The sequence below is a fragment of the Equus caballus genome, chromosome 8, assembly GCF_041296265.1.
Source record: "Equus caballus isolate H_3958 breed thoroughbred chromosome 8, TB-T2T, whole genome shotgun sequence".
In the NCBI taxonomy this organism is placed as follows: domain Eukaryota; kingdom Metazoa; phylum Chordata; class Mammalia; order Perissodactyla; family Equidae; genus Equus; species Equus caballus.
Genome location: NC_091691.1, coordinates 1,262,097 through 1,280,877, shown reverse-complemented (window position 1 = coordinate 1,280,877; position 18,781 = coordinate 1,262,097). Strand labels below are relative to the sequence as shown.

General features: G+C 62.3%; 3 protein-coding genes across 18 annotated transcripts in view; 1 reads left to right on the top strand and 2 right to left on the bottom strand.

Moving 5' to 3' along the window:
• Positions 1 to 3,689: 3,689 nt before the first annotated feature.
• On the top strand, positions 3,690 to 5,532 carry LOC138925472 (protein FAM246C). Its single transcript, XM_070275998.1, has one exon. It carries the CDS (start codon positions 3,822 to 3,824, stop codon positions 4,500 to 4,502), a length of 681 nt encoding a protein of 226 aa, XP_070132099.1. The 5' UTR covers positions 3,690 to 3,821; the 3' UTR covers positions 4,503 to 5,532.
• On the bottom strand, positions 5,505 to 9,046 carry CA15 (carbonic anhydrase 15). 3 transcript variants are annotated; one of them, XM_023646652.2, is made up of 8 exons: positions 8,843 to 9,046; positions 8,553 to 8,588; positions 7,765 to 7,935; positions 7,073 to 7,233; positions 6,879 to 6,971; positions 6,469 to 6,535; positions 6,206 to 6,372; positions 5,505 to 6,124 (listed from the first exon to the last, which is right to left on the bottom strand). In XM_023646652.2, exons 1-8 carry the CDS (start codon positions 8,928 to 8,930, stop codon positions 5,900 to 5,902), a joined length of 1,008 nt encoding a protein of 335 aa, XP_023502420.2. In that variant the 5' UTR covers positions 8,931 to 9,046; the 3' UTR covers positions 5,505 to 5,899. The 3 variants fall into 3 exon arrangements, with proteins under 3 accessions (XP_023502420.2, XP_070132097.1, XP_023502419.2); XM_070275996.1 differs by having other exon boundaries at positions 5,806 to 6,124; positions 7,765 to 7,806; XM_023646651.2 differs by having other exon boundaries at positions 5,806 to 6,372.
• Positions 9,047 to 10,371: 1,325 nt separating this feature from the next.
• Positions 10,372 to 18,781, bottom strand: part of DGCR2 (DiGeorge syndrome critical region gene 2) — an 89,280-nt gene continuing 80,870 nt past the window's right edge. For 10 of the 14 annotated variants that reach the window (XM_070275987.1, XM_070275981.1, XM_070275978.1 and 7 more), the window contains 3 exons: positions 16,319 to 16,471; positions 15,001 to 15,237; positions 10,372 to 13,335 (listed from right to left, as the gene is read on the bottom strand). In XM_070275987.1, coding sequence (XP_070132088.1) covers positions 13,079 to 13,335; positions 15,001 to 15,237; positions 16,319 to 16,471 — 647 coding nt within the window. In that variant the 3' untranslated portion in view covers positions 10,372 to 13,078. The remainder of the gene's footprint in view (positions 13,336 to 15,000; positions 15,238 to 16,318; positions 16,472 to 18,781) is intronic. The other 4 variants (XM_070275989.1, XM_070275990.1, XM_070275992.1 and 1 more) reach the window with 1 other exon arrangement.

Below are 18,781 nucleotides of genomic sequence, written 5' to 3'. Positions count from 1 at the left end.
GGCCAGCAAGGACTCGTCCTGGGCTCTGACAGGCAGGTAAACTGAGGCAAGGCAACAAGGGCTGCCAGACATCCATGAGGCAGGATGAACTAGCCCAGAACCGTGCCCTGTGCCATGGCCCAAGCCAGACCTACTGGCTTAGTCTACAGAGACCCCACTGCGTGGCCTACAATTTGGGGACCCAAAAGGCACCATAGCTTTCCCTTCCTAAGGGCACAGGGCTGGGCACCAGTAAGCCGGCTTCGTGTGGCCCCCTCCAAAGGCCAGCCCGTCCAGCTGCCAGAGTGGGCAGCGTGGCTGGAGAGGAGGATGGGCAGGCGCCATACATTCTGGAGTCTGAGCCCAGGGCCTGGGCCCACGAGCAGAACGTAGGGCAGCAGCACCCCCTAGACCCTTGGCCCACATCGCCTCCTCTAGGACCAGCTCCCCCACCCCACCCCACCCCAACGGGGTAGCTGGGTTGCTCAGGGAAGACCACACTCCCTGCTCCCCCCAGGGGCCTCCACCCCTCCAGAGGCAGCTCGGAGAACCTGTGGCTTGTGCAGAGGTCCCGTCCCGCTCACCCCTCAGGCCCTGCCTGGTGTGCCCCTTCCCCACACAGACCCTCCGAGCCGGCCAAGAACATACTGCCCAGCCAGCTCTGGGGACCTCCACCTGCATCTGCAAGTGCCCACTTCCCTGAGAACCAGGTGGGCCTGAATGTGGTGTGCAGACAGCTGTAGAAGCAGCTGAAGCCCACCATGCCCTCAAGCACCCACACCCAACTCCACCTCCTGGGGTCAGGGGAGACCTGGGGATCTGCGTTTGCAGATGCCCCCTGATGACCTTGAAGCTACAGTCACAAGGCTGCTCATCTCCCGCCTCAGAGGCCATCAGAGACCCTCAATGTGCAAATCTGGCCCGGTCCTGCCCTCTGAGCTCTGTCCTGCCCTCAGGATCTGGGAAATAAAACCTCCTCTCCAGGTGGCTGCCACGGTTTAATGGCAACAGAGTGCAAAAGTGACAACAGTTAAGTCACATGGAGTGACTGCCCCCCTGCGCCCAGAGCCCCAGGGTTTTCTCTCCTCCCGGCCCTGCTGAGGCCCGGCACTGTTAATAAGTTAATGAGTGACAAGGTCGCAAATTGCCCACCCTGTCTGCATGGGAGGGCCCACCTGAATGCACAGAGCTGGGCTGGGGACAGCCCTGGGAGCTGGTGGCCTCCCCACCCCCAGCATGCCTGGCCCCTGGCCCTGGGCACACAGGGGAGGGACGGGGCAGGGAAGGAGCTGGGCCCTGCCCTGGGCCCTTGTCAGCAACTCAGTGCAGGGAGCCGCGGGGCAGGCTGGGCTGTGAGGAGCTTCCAGGAGGAACCAGAAAGCAGGCCTGTGTGTGTGTCCCCTGCTGCCCCCAGCTCTGTCCCTTCTTCTTGGCCCATCCCTTCTGAAGGGACGACATTCACCTCTGCTCTGACCAGCCAGGCTCAGCCAGGGCTCCCCAAGCCATCTCTTCACCTTGAGTCCTCAGCTTCTGCCCAGCCCCTCCACCGATGCAGCCTGGGCCAGGGTCACCGCGACCTACTTCTCAACCCTCACTGCATTCGACCTCAGGGGCTCAGGGTCTTGCTGACCATACCTGCCTGTTCGCCCCTCAGCAACACCTCTGCAGCCCTCCTCAGGACCCATCGGGGTTCCCAGGGCCTCCTTCCCGCTCGGCACTTGCTCCCGTGCTATCCATCTTCTCCACGCCCATGGCTGTGGGACCCTTTACCACGAGCCACGACCCCGCATCTGCAGCGGCTGCAGGAACCTGAACTCCTCGCCGCAAAAGCTCTGTTCATCTCACACCCCCTCCACCAGTCTCAACAGTCAGAGACGCCGAAACTCCCAGCCTCTGTCGGCCCACAGCTGCTGCCCCGGCAGCCACCCTCACCCCTCCCGGCTCTCACATCCACACCTGCTGGTCGGCAAACCTGGAGTCTCGCCTGCGCCCTTTCCCACCCTCCCAGCCTCCCTGCTGCCTCCTCCTGGGGAGCATAGGGGCCTCCTTCATTTCACAGGTGAGGCTCAGATGTCCGGCTCCCGCGCCCTGGTTCCAGCAGGCCTGGGGAAGGAATCCAAGGCTCCAAGGCTCTCCTGTCTGCAGTATTTTAATTACTGGAGGAGGGGCGGGGGTGCGGTAACGAGACTCTAGGGACCAGCAGAGCCAGATGCTGGAGCTCCCAGACGGCCCGGTGACTCAGCAGGGATGGGGGATGTGGGGGAGTGCGTGCTGAGGGCTTGACAGTGTGCTAAATTCTCACCTCCTGCACCTTCCAGAGAGACTGGCTGCAAGGAATGAATGAGTGAATGAATGAAGGAACAAATAGAGGGGACCCTGGCCTCTTTACCGTGGCCTGGGGCCAGGGCTGCCCAAGAACAGGGTCGACAGCACCCCCAATCTCGCGCACACACACATACACACATGGAGGCTATGCCCCTGTGGGTCCTGGGGACACAGGTCCCAGTGGCCGCCCTGCTGTCTCCCTTCTCAGCCCAGCCTGGATCCATGCCAGGACCCCCTCCACACAATTTGCTGGGGAGGCCCCAGAGTCTTAACTAGGCCCTCGAATGCAGTGAGAACAACATGTGGGTGGGGGATGCTGGCCTCCAGAGGGGCCCATGGCACACCACCCACAGCCCTGTGATGGGCAGGGGCAGCACTGTGCAGGCAAAGGCCCCAGGGTGCAGTGGTGAGGGGCTCCCACAGAAGGTGAAAAGATGGCAGGGACTGGAAAGTCAGCAGGGATGGTCATGAGGGCCTGGAGTGCCAGGCCAAGGAGGAGGAGAGGTTGGCTAGGGTGGGTGGCCCACTCAGGACCCTCAGCTCCAGACTCATTTGCCCATCTGCTCCTTCATCCAACACCCAGCATGCTTAGCACCACTGAGTACCTGGTGACCCAGCCCTGTGCTCAGACCCCACTGTGGATGGAGGTGGACACAGAACAGAGAGCCATTTAACCATGACCGTGAGGGGCGCTGTGGGGAGGGGCCTGAGCTTCCTGGGTGGGGGGCAGTCAAGGATGGCTGCGCTGGAGAAGTGGGACAGTGGGAGGCACAAGGCGATTGAGGGGTCATTCCAGGCGACAAGAACAGCCTAAGCAAAGGCCCAGAGGGGTGAAGAAGGTCATTGGGTTAGAGGAGGTGAAAGAAGACCTGGCTGGGACACAGGCCGTGAGATGGGCCAGGACCTCCGCAGCCTCCTGAGGGCAGGGTCGCCGAGAGGAACCGAGCACCCTGCATAGCCTGAACGGAGGGGCAGAAGCGCGTGCGTGGAGACGCCTGTAACCAGGGCGTCCTGAAGCTGTGTGTGGACGGCAGGGGATGGAGTGGGGAGATGATAGTGGCCTGGACCATGGTATGGACGGAGGGGCCCCAGCCAGCGATGAGGGCTGTCTGCCTTCCCCTGACTGGGATGGCGACAGTAGCTTGCAGCAGAGGATGTAAGCTCGGTTCCCGACTCTGGTTTGGGCGCCTGGGCTTCTGCAGCAGTCGCTCCACGTCCTGTCACCTCTGCCCAGAAGCTAGTCCAAGCCCCTCCTTGAGACCTACGACAGCGCGGTCCCCGCGGGCAAGTCCAGCACACTCAAGCCTGCCGGCGGCGCCCCCCATAATCCCCAAGCGCCCGGGCCCGGCCCTGCAGGGGTTCCCCAGGCCCCAGGGCAGACCCCCTGAGGCCTCGGTCGTTCCCACAGCGGTCCCGGGGGCCCTCTCCACAGCGCGTCGCTCGGGCCCAGCGGTCGCTAGGCTGCAGGCTGGGGCTCCCAGACAGGCCGAGCGCTGGTGGCGGTGGCGGCGGCGCGGATGGCAGCGGAGCCCGGACGCCAGTGGGCCCAGGCGCGCAGCGCATACGGCGCCAGCGAGGCCCTGCGGCGCGCCGCCGGCCGCCGGCGGGACCTCGGGCCGCAGCCCAACGGGCCGGGAGCCGAAGAAGCCCGCGCCCCGGGCCGCCTGGCCCGCCTGCGGGGCCAACTCCGGGCCGAGGCGGCGGCGCGGGCCGACGCGCCCCCGCTGCTGCGGCTGGTGGAGCGCGCGGGGGCGGCGGCGGCGGGGGCCGGGGCGCGGGCGGACGAGCGCAGCCGCGCCTCGGTGTGCTCGGTGTGCGGGGAGCCGCGCGGCGGGGCCACCTACCCGGCGGGCGTCCTGGAGGTGAGCGAGCGGCGGCTGCAGGAGGGCCTGGCGGCCGTGCGCGCCGAGCTGGGCGCGGGGCTCGCGGCGCTGCGCGCGGAGCTGCGGGAGGAGCTGGACGCCCTGCGCGCGCTGCCGCCGCCGCCCGCCCGCCGCGAGCCCCGCGCCGCCCCCCGCGGCCCGGCCCTGCTGCGGGCGCTCGGCACCGTGAACGCCCTGGCCGCGGTCGCGAGGCCCGCCGCGGCCTCCGCCGCCCCGGACGGTCCCGCCGACGGCGGCGCCAACCGGGCCCCGGCCCGGAAGAACCTGAAGAAGACGCCGGTGCCGCCCGGGGCGCCGCAGGGCGGAGGGGACTGAGCCGGCCGCGCCGAGGGGGCCTGGGGCGAGGTGCTCCTGGAGGCGCCGCCCCCGGCCGGAGGAGCAAGGGGACAGATCCGCCCCCGCGTGGAGCGTGGCTCGGAGAGAGGGGTCCTTGGACGCGCCAGCTGGTGCTCCGGTGTTGGGGTGTAGGCGGCAGGACAGAGCGGGCTGGGGCCGCCGGGATCGCGTCCGCGAGGTGCGGGTGGCTCCGCGCAGCCGGCGATCACCACTGGAGACCGAGCCTGGGGGCTGGGTTGGGGGAAGCCCCTTTGGGCCTTAAAGCCAGGGAAGTGTCTAGCCCAGGGGTATGTCAGCCTCAGTGAGGGCACGGGGCGGGGTAAGCCTAAGCGTCTGCGGCCCGGCGGGACGACTCTGCCTCACGGGAGGAGGTTGCGGGTTGTTTTTTCTTTTAAGGGTCTGGCGCGGAGGCAGGGATTTCACGCACTGGGATAGAATGTGATCCCACCCCAAGCAACAGACGCCTGGGACACGTGGGCTGTGGGGACCTCATCAGCTGACACAGCCTCACTCAGGACAGTGTCACCCGGATGGATACACAGCCACATTCCACGGGACAGCAACGGGACAGCAGCCTGCCTCCCGGCAGCTTCGCTCTATCCGCCGGACTCATCCTCCCACTGGACAGGTTGCCTGGACACGGCTGCCTGCAGTCAGCATCTCTTGGACTCTTAGCTTCGCTTTGGACAGTGATAACAAGGACACTTACCCCTTCACTGGGCCTCTCCACAGGCAGTCACCTGGACACTAGTATCTCTCCAGAAAGTGGTACCCTACACTCAGACTCTGCAGCGTGACTTCCCAGTGTCACTTGGGCACCGTTTCGCCTCGTTTCGCCTTTCATTGGCTGTTCCTGTCACCAGGACCCGCTCAGCCGAGCCTGGAAGCAGCAGCTTCTCCGGCCTGGCCTCGCGGAAAAGTCAGCTGGAGGCATCATTGAACCACAGGCAGTGTCCCAGGGCCCGTCAGCCAGTGGTTTTTAAAATAAAACGTGTAATCTTCTGCTTCAGCAGGTGGCGGTTCTAAGGCCTGCTAGCTTTTCTCCTTCTGTCTTACCAGGGGATTTAGACATACCGTGAAGGTTGGGAGATGGGGTGCCTTCTCCCTCTCAGAGGGGTCCGGGGAGGTCTGGGGTTACGCCTGGCGGTCTGGGGTTACGCCTGGCGGTCTGGGACTGGCTGTGGTGGGGTAGGGGAAGTCAGTCAGGGGAGTCCTGGTTGTATATGGACAGGCCCACCGAGGCCTTGGTGGGTTACAGCAGGAATCCCGCTTCCGTGGGGGAGGCAGTGCGCCCCAGACCCCTCCCGCCGCCAGCCACATGAGGCCAAGCTCACTCCGTGTACCGTTTATTGCAGGAGCAGGGTCGCGTCTGGATCCTAGGGGCCCGGCTGGAGGCACAGGCTGAGCGCCAGGCCCAGCAGAGCCCCGCGCACGCGGGCCAGGCGGGGAGCGGGGGCCGGGGCTGCCCCGCGGACGGAGGCGCCAGGAGAGGCCGAGACCCTGCGCCCCCCGAGAGGCTGCTGCGGGCGGAAGTTCTCCGTGAGCGGCGCGGGCTGCGAGCCTGGGGGCCCGGCCTGGGGCACCGACTGGAACTGGGCCACCTGAGGGTGCGGGGCAGAGCCGGTCAAGAACGGCGGCCGGTTGGCGGGCAGCCCCGCCCAGGGAAGGCGCGGCGGCCCCACCTGCGCGCGCCCGATGGGCACCGCGTCCTCGAAGACCGTCCAGAGCACGGCGGGCTCGCAGCCGGGCGTGGTCAGCGACCCCCAGTAGCGATAGTAGCGCGAGAGGCCGGAGGCGCCGGGCAGCAGCGAGGCCAGCGGGAAGGTGGACGCCAGATCCACGGAGACCCCTGGGGGGAGTGGCGGCGGGGTTGGAACTGGACTCCCTGTGCCCAACGCCCCGGCCCCCAGCACCCCTAGCCCAGGTGGGACCCGGCGCTCCTCACCGCGCGCAGACACGTTTTTCAGGCCCGACACAAGGGCCGAGAAGTTGGCGTTGTCAGAGTCCTGCTCCTGGGGAGGGGCTCCAAGTGAGAGGAGCTCTGAGTGGGGGTCTCCAAAGGGGGAACTCTGAGGGCGTCTGAGAGAGTCTGGGGGAGCCTCTAAGTGGGAGGAGGGTAGACTCCCAGAGCGGGGGATCTGGGAGATCTGCTGGGGGGAGGATCCCCCTACCCCGACCCTGCAGATCAACTACGTCCCACTGGCCCCATCCTCCCACAGAACCCTTTAAACCCTACAGACCCCGGAACCCCCGCTACTCCACCACAAACTCCACAGTCCCACCCTGCCCCCGCTGCAGACCCCAGTGGAGCCCCTCCCTCCCTCACAGTGAGGAGTCACAGGGCCCCTCCCTCACCGCCAAGAACACGGCCAGCACTGCCAGCCCATCAGGGTGAACTCGAGCCTCCCCCATGCTCTGGTACCGCGTGTTCATGTGGACCACGTGCATCTGGGGAGGCACAGACCATGGGAGGTACCCAGCCGCCCCCACCATGCACCCCCTGGCCTCCATAGGCCACTCCCGCCACCCTACCCCATGCCTGAGCCCACCTCCATGGGGCGGCGCTGCCCGTCCAGGCTGTGCTCTGAGCCTGCTCGCCCAGGGCCCCCCCAGTGGAAGTGTAGCTGCAGTGCACGGTAGGCAGGTAGTGGCAGCCCAGCACCCTGCATCTCCAGGCGGCTCTGCGGGCCAGTGTCCACGTGGAGCAGCACTGAGGGCGAGGAAGCACATGACACCCTTCCCTTCCCCCCACCTACCCGCCTTTGTGCCATTAGGGCACAGGGTTCAAGCAAAGGTCCCCCCGGGACAGTCTGCTCCCTGGCTGGGCCTCCATAGAACTAGGACACAGTCCAGGCCCTCTGCTGGTCAGTGGGGAGGGGCTCCACAGACTGCAGTGGAAACCCCCACCCTGCATGGCAGGGAGAGGGTGGCCCTCCTGGGGCAGGAGTCCTGACCCAAGGCAGCTAAGTGTGATTGTAGGGGCTTGTGACTACTCCCGGGCACCCTGGTGCTGTGGGGAGTTCTGACTTGTAGGTATGTCCTGACTCCTGGTCCTCAGGGGCAATGGCCGATTCCTATTGGTAGGGAGCTTCCTGACCCATGTAAGGGAGGTCTTTGACCCCTGTTTAGTGTCTCCTCTCTTTTGGAGGGGTCCTGATCCCCGTGTGTGTAAGGGAGTTCCCGCTCAATGCAAGGGGTTCCTGCCCCTGTCTTTGGGAGGTCCTGAGCCCAGGGTGCTGACCTGTATGGCCATCATTCTCCAGAGTCCATGGGCCCGGAGGTGCTGAGTCGTAGCCATGAAAGATGAAAGGTCTGAGGGTGAGGTCCCGCCGGACCAGGTGAAGGTCAATGTTGATGGGAGACTGGGCTGGACCCCCACAGGCAGGGGCTATCTCCTTCCAGTGGGTGGGGCCTGAGGGAACAAGCCCTGGGGTCTGTAGGTGGGTGGTCAGGGAGGCAACTTGGGGGTGCACAGAGGAAGGTGGCCTCTCCCTCCCTCCCACACATACCCAGAGACTAGCCAGCTTCTCCCTCCACCCCCACGGACAGGTCACAAGTGGCACGTCCCCCCACCCTGGCCAAGCCACCGGTTTGCAACACTCTCACCCAGGCAGGCACCACCTGACCTAGGCCACACTTGACAGTCACCTATAGGTGACTGCCCCACAGGAACGAGGATGGAAGGGTCTCCTGGCACACGGCCACACATTCACAGTGGGGACTTCCACCACCTGCACACACATGGGCTGACCACACTGACAGGCTTACAGGCCCCGCCTGATAGGAGCAGCTTTGCACACACAGCAGGACTGGAGATCACAGCAGCCATGGACCCGGACACACATGCAGAGGGACAGTCACATGCACACTGCCTTGTGCTACTGTGGCCCAGGACTATCAAGAGAAACCTGCAGAGACCACAGAAGAGCCTCGTGCAGACCACCTTTTGACCACATTTGCACCAGACTGTCTAGTGGCCACAGGACACAGACCAATTGCACACAGCCTCACATGACACTCTGTCCTCACCACACTTTGGGTCCTGGGAGTCATAGCACCAGGCTCCTGTGGAGAGAGGGAAGGGATTGAGCTGAGGAGCCATTTGGGCCCTCTCCCAGCTCCATCCCATTCAGGGTTCAAGAATAGGAGGGGACAGCTTAGGCCAGGGGAAGCCAGTGCAGACCCTGCTCTCCTGTTGCCCCAACTCCAGTAACTCCTTCCTAAAAGAACCCCCCACCCCCACCCCAGTAGCAGGGCCTCAGGCGGAGAAGGGTGGGGAGGTGCGGTAGACTCAAGATGGGCAGAGTCCCGGTGCTCACCCTCGGAGTCCGCATCCACAACCAGCAGCAATGCGAGGAAGGAGAGCTTGAGGGCAAGGAAGGTGAGTGCAGAGCCCCGAGACAACATGCTGCAGCAGCTGCAACTCCAGAGGACTGGAAAGTGCTGGAGGACGGCAGGACGAGGCAGCTGTATATTTATTAGTGGGGTGGGCTAGGGGCGTGGCTAAGTCCTGTTGGCTCACAGGTCAGCCACTGCAGAGGACATATGGGGGGGGGGGAGCACCCAGACAGGGCCAGCACAGGGAAGAGAGAGCTCCGAGCTCACCAGGCACATGCTGTGACCCCAGGGCCGCAGCTGCATGCCAGCAACAATCGTTGGCATTTACGGCTGCTAAACGTTCTACACGGGTCCCCCTAATTAATCCTGGGGGGTGGGGTCTATTATGCTCACTTAAAGATGAAGAAATGGAGGATGGGAACCAGGAGTGACATGCAAAGGCCACCAGCAAGGACGGAAGTTCAAGGGGGAGACCACCTTGGATCTCAGTGCCCTTGACTTGTGGGGCCGGGTTTAAGGAGGGCATGGGAGGGCACCTCTCCTCTCCTCTGGGACCCCCCCCCCCAAAAACTACAGCCTTGCTTTTACTGGGGCTCTCCTGCAGACCTGGGATGAGATGGAGCCCTGCTCCAGGCCTGCCCTTCTTTGGGGGACCACCTCACCAGTGGGTCTCCAGGAAGCTGCATCCCACCCCCATTGCCCTGCCTGGCTCAGGCTGGGACTCCGCTTCCGCAGCAGCTCCGGAGGCCCTGAGGGCTCTGGCGTCCAGCAGACCCCATGCTGTGGCCCGAGCCTCAGTTTGCTCTCCTGGAAAGTGGGGATCTGTTATCTCCACCTCTTGGTGTGGCCAGGAGAAAACACGCCGCCGTCCAGAAAGAGCTCAGCAGCCGGGTGCTGGTGTGCCGGCGACCGTAAGCACAACTGGGCCCGCGGGTTGAGGGTGCCAGAGGTAGGGAGAACACCTCTGCACCTGGCGCCTTTTCCCAATCCCGAGGCCTGGGCTCCTCCCACTTGGGGGAAGGGAGGCGGCCCCTCCCTGGCAGCAGGGGACGGGACGCTGTCGGCGGTGCTGATGGCGACCAGGGGGCTCAGGACCACCCTCAGCCATGCAGATGTGTTCAGGAATGAGGGGCTGCCTCCTCAAAATTCCTATCCTGGCTGAGAAACTCCCTGGTTCCTTTTCTAACCCCGACCCCTCACCCATCTGACTGCTGCACTCCCCCAGCTGGGCTGACAGCCAGGATGGTGGGTTAGGAAGGCAAGCACGAGGATCTGCCCAAGGTTGAGTCCCCTGGGTGCCCTCTTGTGCCCAAATCACAAATTGGGAAATTAGTGGAAGGACCACTGCTGGAGAACTGAAAGGACAGGGGGGTCTCAGAGCCCTGTGCCTGCCCTTGGCTTCCACAGATGACCCACCTCCTCCATCCACCCATCTCTGCACCTGTGCCTCGGTGGCAACTTGGCGGGAGCCTCCCACCCCAGCTTGGGTCACACCAAGGACTGACCACGCTTCCTCCAGAACATAAATTTATTTGGCATTTGGATGAAATGGTTCTCACAGCATCTTAAGAAAAGGATTAGTGCCAACCCAACCAAAAATAAACCCAAACTAAAAACCCTTAGTGAAAGGAAAACATAAAGAATAGGCATTGAGACAATGTACAGTATTGACTCCCACCTCCACCAGGCAGGTCAGGTCCTGAGGGAGGGGTGCCCTCCCAAGAGCCTGTCCTGTCCCTCCAGGGGCCCAGTGTGCATGGGGCAGGGGTGCCCTTCTCCCACAGAAGCACAAGAGTCTCAGCCAGGGCTGGCCTCAGGATTCTTCACCAGGCCATGGAGCACAACCAGATCTTACAAAGGGCAGCGACTGGACAGAGCAGACCCCAGCTCTCCTCCTGCTCCCCACACAACCGCCCTCCAGCAGAGCTGAACTCCCGGGGCACCAACTCCTGGAGATGCAGCAGGCAGCAGGCAGGTCTGGAGCAGCACTGCACACAGGCCTTCTGCTCAGCCTAAGGACGCCAGTAGGCTGAGCAACGTTGGACAGAACCCTGGCCAGTCCAGAACAGGCCCGCCCTCTACAGCCCTCATGGTCTGCTTCAGGCCACCCCTTCCTCCTGCATGCCTGACTGGCCCCAGCAGTCCTTCAGTCCCCAAAAGAAGTTCCCCAGTCCCACACATCTCATGCCAGCTGCCCTGTCCTGTACACATAGTGTTGAGGCCTGGGCCAGACACGGGGGGGCTGGGAGGGACCCTGAGCTGTTGGGGCCAGGCCCCAGTGGAGCTCCATTAGGGTAATCAGTCCAAAGCAGGCACGCTCAGGACTCTCACTTGGCACCCACAAGGCCTGTGCCCAGTACACACTCGAGGCATGACACACTTCCTGCTTTGTCTTCAGCAGCCAGCGTGGGCACATGTGCCCAGGACGCCATTCTCAATGAAGGACCAGCCCTTTAGCAAGGGGCGTGAGGCCTGCCTCCAGCACTCGACTCCTGCAGGCCAAGCCCAAGGACAGGCAGTTCAATGACAAAACTCACACCTCTGGCCAGCTCTAGGGACAAAAGTCAGGTCTGTGGGGCAACTCAAGAATCTCATTCCATACTGGAAGAACAAAGCAGGTTTCCAGAGAGTGCGAGAACATGCCTAGAACTGGGCAGTGCCACCGAGGTGTGTCACCACAGCACCACAGAAGCACCCACTTCAAGTCAATGCTCCCCTCGCTGCACGTTGGTCTGCAAGGGGGCTCAGGAACAGGGCTCCAGGTTCTGAGATAAGGGGCAGAGACGAAGATCTGGTCACGCCTCAGTGCCACCCAAGAGGCCATGGCCAGCCTGGGAAAGTGGGGCCCCATGTTCGAATTCCTGTTTACCGCCACCACTTGGACACACACAGACACACATAGACATAGACACACACACACACACAAAGGAAGAGATTCAAACATTCAACATAGAAAAGATATGGATGTGCTAAAAATCGCACAGAACCCGCTTAATCTCCAAACCTCAGAAATGGTAAAAGCCCCGTGTCAGGAGACAAGACCACTGCCCAGGAACAGGCATCAGGGTCCCTCGGTCAAAAGGCCCCTGGGCAGAGCACCCAGCACCCCGCGCTGCTGAGGACGGGAAGGTGGCATGCGGTCACAGGGCACTTGGTTCCAGTGGTGGCGGTGGTGTGCAAGAAGTGGACTTTCAGGAGATGGACACGGCCCAGAACCTACTTTCAGCCACCCCTCCCCCTAAGGAAACAACCTTTTATGGCACAAATAAGGTGGAATGGTGGCAGGCCAGCCCCAGGGGCAAACTCAACAGGAGGGGCTCCAGGGCTCCAGAGGGTAGCAGACAGGAGCCAGCTTTGCTCCCAAGCCCCAGCAGAGGATCCAGGGCCAGGACACTCATGCATGGCCAAGGGCCTTGGTCCAGCTCCAGAGCCACCTCCTGGGGGAGCCATGCACAGTAATGCTGGGGAGAAAACTGAAGGGGCCGGGCCAGGGCCTCCTGGCACAGAACTGGGCTTTGCAGAGCCACCTGGAAAGACAGAGTGGAGAGTTCAAACTCCTTCAGGCTCCCTTTCCCAGGGCCTCGGGCAACAGAGACCCAGGCCAGGCCCCAGCCTGGGGCAGGGTCACCCTCAATGTTCACAGCTGGACTCGTGGAAAGCCACCCCCAGAGCAGCCACTGGAGCAACCTCCAAGGCCATCTGCCCTGCAGCAGACCAGTCCACCGCCCAGACGATACTGACAGTCCACAAATACCCTGGCGCCCAGAAGTGCCCTCCAGAGCAGTGGCCAGAGAGGTGCACTGTGGCCGTCCTGGGTGGGCAGCAGGCTCCTCTGGATGGCATGCTGCAGCAAGCCAGCCCACCAAAGCTGGGAAGGCTGGGTGTGGCTAGGCCCCCGCCCAGGCCCACACCACCTTCTTTGTTCCCTACTTCTCAAACATATAGTTTGAACAAACTTTGTCATTCTTCTGCCGCTTAAAAAGGACAGTGACCCAAAGCTATGCATGTCTTTGAAGCCCTGAAGGAGACTGGGTGCAGGTGCTCGCTCCCTCAGGAGGTGGCGTGGTCTCCATGTGCACCCGCATGCTGTGAGTGAGTGTGTGCTGCAGTTGGGTCCAGGCTCACTCAGAGGCCCCTCAAGTCTCCACGGGGATCGGTGTTTTCTTCACAGCAAATGGATGCTCCCCGCCCGTCGGGGCTGAGGGCCGGGCCGTCCTCTACACCACGGTATTGAGGGAACTGCGGCTGTGGTGGCCACCCCCTGGCAGTGCCTCTGTGGCCGAGGTGCTCCCACTCTGCGTGGGGTCAGGGGGCACAAGTAGGGCGCTGCTGCTGTCGGCTGAGTCTTCCAGGTCTGCCAGAGGGGCCCCTGTGGCGGGCAGAGGCTGTTCCAGGCACCGTGATGAGGCACCTTCACCGCCACCATCCCCTGGGGTTGGTGGGCCAGCCTCTGCTGGCTCAAAGGCATCGTCGTCTGCAGGAGGAGACAGAGGGTGTCAGAAGGGCAGTGGGCCTGGAATAGGGAAAAAGGGTTGGCTGGACAGAACCAGGGGACAGTTCTCTTGCCTGAATGTTCCCCCTCCTGCTGTAGGGGGTGGGGGAGATACCCACCCTGACCAGGCCATGCTGGGCTTGCCCCTTACCATCCCACTGTGGGGGGCTGCCATGGTACATGGTACAGGGGGGCAGCAGTGAGCAAACCACAGTGTGTATTGAGGGAAACATGCTTTGATAGAGTCACCAGAACAAAGGGAGGGAAGGGGAGAAACCCTCTCAGATTCAGTGGGGGTCAAAGCAGGACTCAAGGGGCATTAGGGAGTTACTGGGCTGGGGGCGGACAGGTCAACAGAGTGTGCGCAGCCTCCAGGCCAGGAGCTGAGGCTGGAATACGGGGATGAGAGGGTGGGACAGAGGGCCAGAGTAGGCAGCCCCGCAAAAACAGGGGGCCTGCAGAAAGCTCTGGTTTGAGGGAGGCCTGTGGCAGCCCACTCCCTTCAGGCTGCCTGCTCCCTATTACCTACCACAGGCTCTCTCTGAAAGCTCGGGGCACAAGGGCCCAGGACGTGCACCCCCTGGCCACTCCCCATGGTCCCAGCCATCCTGCTGCCCTGCCCTGCAAAGCATCTCCTCCCCTGCAGCCTGGTCATGGAGGCATGTGGGACCTGTGGTCCCCTAGCTGCATCCCTGGCAGGAAGCTCATTCTACCCTGGTGCCCTGACCACAGACTATGACAACCTGTGCCCCAAGGGCAGGGTCAAATCCAAGTCTTTCCCACCCTCAAAGACCACAGAGGAGCCATTTGAGTTGAACACACATGACCAAGAGGACGGGAGTGCTGCTCTTGCGATGCCCATTCTGCTGAGGGTGTGGGCACGAAAGGGGCCAGCCATTCTGGGGCGGGCACTGCCCTCCATCATACAGCAGGGGTGCATGAGTGTGTGCACGTGCATGTGTGTTAGAGGGTGTAGCACACAGGGAAACAGGATAGGACACCTGCAATGCACACCAGGCACAGGGACAGCCAGGCAAAGGGCGAGGCACCTGGCACTCCTCTTGTGCTACACAGCCCTGTGAGGATCTTCTGCAGTACCAGAGGGACAAGACTTGAGTCATCAGCCCAACATCACAGAACCAACACTTTCTTTCCACTTCAGAGCTGCCCCCCAACATGAGAGAATGTCATGATGGCGACGACTCAGCTCACCACACGGGCACATGTGTCTTTACAGCCCAGTGGTGTGCTCTGGAAGGACCTCGCCCCTGCAGCTCTGGCCAGGAGGCTCTGGGCCAGCCCCGTACCCACGACCGCCAGTGCCTGGTTCCCCAGCTCTGCACAGAGCCCAGCTGAGGGTGCCCCAAAGGCTGCTGGCTCACAGGCACAGCACAGGTGCTCACAGGAGAAAGGCAATGGGCAGGGTGACCACCACCACTGCTCATCTGCACCTGCAGCCCTGGAAAGAGGCCGCTCATCAACAGTGGTTCCACCATAAAGGGGAAACCAGAGAGAGAGGAGAATGCCGGAAAGGAGCAGGGCTTCACAGTCCTCTCGACTGGGGAGGACGCTGGGCCTCCGGTCCCACATGCTGGATGGCTGTTGACAGGCTACTCCCTCTCCCTGGGTGGGTGGGGAAGGGAGCACCTGCAGGGTCGTAGAACACGCTGTCGGGGTTGATGGAGGCCTCATAGGGTGGCGGTGGGTCATCTGGCTGGTCGATGTCAGGGTACTTGTATGCGGTGTAGGGAGGTGGAGGGTCATGGAAGTGGAAAGTCCCCCCTTCTCCATCGTCAGAAAGGTGTAGCGGTGTGAGGCCTGTGCCAAATCCATCCGGGCCATAATCAAAGCCGGGGATCCTCCGGCCGAGGTTGAAGTGGTGCACTGGGCAATAAAAGTGGAAACAAGCAAGAGAGCCATGTCACTCAGAGGTGCGGTGCTCGGCTCCTGAGCCACCCACCCCTCCTGAGGCTGATCTGCCACCCCAGGCCCAGGGTGCCAGACATCCTGTCATGTTCCTATGCCCAGCTGCCCCTAGGCACAATCACCTGAGAAGCCCGACTTGCCCTGAATCTCCTGCCCAGTCCCCCTCCTTCAGTGCCTGCCTGCCCTTCACCCACATGCAGCCTGTGTTAAGGTCTGCCTCTTCTGCTGTCCGGTCTCAGCTCTGCCCACTGCGCCCCAGCCCTCACCACACCCCTCGAGCTCTAACATGTTTCTGGGTGTCTAGCCCATGATGGCCTCAGAGTTCTGCTCACCCTGCAGCTCAGTAAGAAGTGAGGAGAGTCTCGGAAAAACGTTGCTGGACCACAGTGACATGGGGCCCTCACACCTGACCTGGCAGCCCCAGGAGGCACTGGGGCCCCTAACCACAGCCAGCACAGTCCTGTGGCATTCCTGCCACCTCAATTCTGAACCATTCCCAGCCTGTGTGCACCTGTTCTGCCCCTCCCCACACGGGACCAGGGAGCCCCAGCTTGCTCACTGAGACCAGGGGTGATTTCAGCAGCTCTCTCGGGGGGTGGGATGCTACAGAGAACTTGGGCTGAGGAGGGTGAGCCATACTCTCTACACTGCCTAATGGCCATGGGCATCTGCCACTCCTTCTCTGGCAGGTCACCTCCTGGCAGGTGGCCCACACTCATGGCCTAGGCTTTTGGAAAAGGTATCATCATCATCTGAATACACAGTGGCTGCCCTTCGCTGGGAAGAGCAGCTGGCACTGTGGCTGCACTCCCCCCTCCACATGTCCACGGTCTCTGATCTTGGGTCCCGGGGACAGCACTTCCAGTTCCCCAGACCAGCAGCAGGTGAGAAGGTGGGGCAAGGACACCCTGGGGCACCTTCCGTCAATGTCCTCTCCTTCCTCCCTGCCCTATTCCTGCTTCCTATGCCTCCTGCAAGGGGACATAGCCCAAGGCAAGGCCTCCACGGTGGCATCATAGGCAGGGGCTGGAGCACTCACGATTTGCTCCGATGAGGGACTCGATGCGTTCCCGGCGCCTCTGGCGCAGCCGGTGGACCATGAAAAGCAGCAGGGACAGGATGAGGAAGGAGGAGATGCAGCTAACTATCAGACGCATCCCACTGGCCATGGAGTCGAACAAGCTGTTGCCGTCTGTTAGGAGCAAAGGAAGGAAACTTGCCACTCCTAGAAAAGGAGGTCCCGAGCCCCAGGGGTTCAGCACTACAAGGCAGCCACAGCCTCCACCACTAGGCCAACTATGTGGATGAGGCACACTCGCTTCCCAATTCCCTGCACTGGGCAGGACTGGGACAGATGGCAGAAACAAACAGCTCAAAATCAGGAACACTGAACATCATAGGAGGGAAGCAAATTGTGGGCCAGTAAAAATGTTTCCATACAACAGGCCTGTCAGGTGCCCTCCTGGTGTCATGGGGGCCCGGTCCCCAGACAGGCCACCTGGCCTCCCCCTGGCTGATTTGTGTTGGGTGGCTGGGTGCCTTCCTTCAGGAGCTGCAGGCCTCGGACGTCTGCTGTGTGCAAATGCCCACAACTATCGGTGAGCAAGGAAGACGTTGTCCCCCACGATCAGCATTTCTAAGGAAGCAAGCAAGAACGGCTCTGCATGCCAAGGGAGCGAGCAGCGACCCTCTGTAGAGGCCGCACACCCTTCTTCTGGTGCCGAGCACGCTCCTTCCTGCTCGACAGGCTGATCTGAGTGTCAGGAAGACATGCCAAGGACGAAATGTCAACGTCCCTGTCCTCGCTGAACTTACATGTGTGTGAGAGACGGACAAGACCACCATATGTGAGTCTAAATTGCGAGAAGTACCAGAACACAAGGGGGCACGACAAAGGGATCAAAAGCAAAGGAGACATGTGTCCTGTGGGGCGGCCACGGGGAGGGCTGAGGGCAGGGGAAACGGCGGACAGTGGGCCGGGGCTGTGTCTCCGAGTTTGATTCTCACAGGACGCACCAGGAAGCACCTGGGCATTTGGAGTGGGGAGGGACGCCTCCTGCGTGGGCCTGGGTCAGGCAGCGCTGCGTGCAGGAAGCACTGCAGGGGAGAAGCGGGGGAGTGTCGGAGAGCCAGTGTGGGGGCACCTGCAGCATCCAGGCGAGGGAGTGACAGTGGCCTGCGTGGGGTGGTGACAGGGAGAAGTGACAGCACAAGGTCCATTTTGGACTTGGATTTACAGGCTTCACTAATGGACTGGGGAGGGGTTGGTTAAGACCTGCTGGGCTGCTGCGTAGACCGCTGGGGAAGGACTGTCAGCCCAGGTCTCATGCATAAATGAGACCCCACTGCAGCTGTGAAAGAGTCCCGTTACCTCAACCCTTAAACCTCAGTAGAGACTGCACACAACCCTGCACTGACACCAAACCTGGGCACACACGTGAAGACGAGCACTTAGAAACACGCGTGCTGACCTGTGCCACATGGCACACAGCACCTGGCCCCACAGGCACCCACGAAGATGCCACAGCCCGGCAACACCTCTGCTGGCGAGTGTGGGGGACGGGGCCACAGAGTCGCCTGCTCCGCTGATCCACGGGGGCATGTGCCTCCCTCCATCTTCCCCAGAGGGCCCATGTCCACCTTGTCCTCCCACCATCCCTATTGCTGGGGTGTGAGCCCCGGAAGCCACAACAGGAGCTTGAGGGGAGGTGCTGAACAGGATCATGTGTCCGGCCATGGCACCTAGTACTTCCCTGGTATCTCACCACAACCCTACAAGGGAGGAATTGAGGCTTAGCAGGCCGTGTGACTGGCCTGAGTTCAGACATAGGGGGCTCCAGCCTTCACGGGGTGCTCCCAGAGTGCTTGACCACTCCCCTGTACCCAGCAGTGCTCGCATGTGGAGGCTGGCATCACCCCATCAGGGGAAGAGAGTGAGGACAGTCTGCACTGGACTCGAGTCCCTGTTTACAGGCCCCGCCCTTCCCTCGGGTCCCTGTCAGTGGCTGCTCTAATTCTTGACCTCCCCACCCCTACTTCCTACCAACCCTCTCTGTTGGTGGGGAGCCCAGGTGTATCAGAGTGTGTGCTCCACTGTGGCACTCATGATCTTGCAGGAGGAGGAGGGACACACATGGAGCAAGTCCTTACACGGTGCCTGAGGTGCCACTGACCTGCTGGCCCACTCCTCTCTACCCGGGGCCATAGTCCCTGTCAGAGCAAGGCTGGGCAGGTCACAGCCACGTCCCTGCTGTTGGCCAGCTCTATGGTGGAGGCCTAGAGTCCTGCAGCAGCTCCAAGAGAGGGCTGGAGTCCGGCCTGAACCCGGACATGTTGAGGCAGAAGCAGTGGGGTTTCAGGGTTCAAGCAGCAGCTCCCAGCTGGGTGGTGGCCTCATCCTCCAACACTTCTAAGTCATAGGCGACATGTCCCTTCTGCCTAAGCTCACTGGGGGCTGCAGCTAGAGGGCACAGCTCTGTTATGGGCCCCTATGCACCGCCCT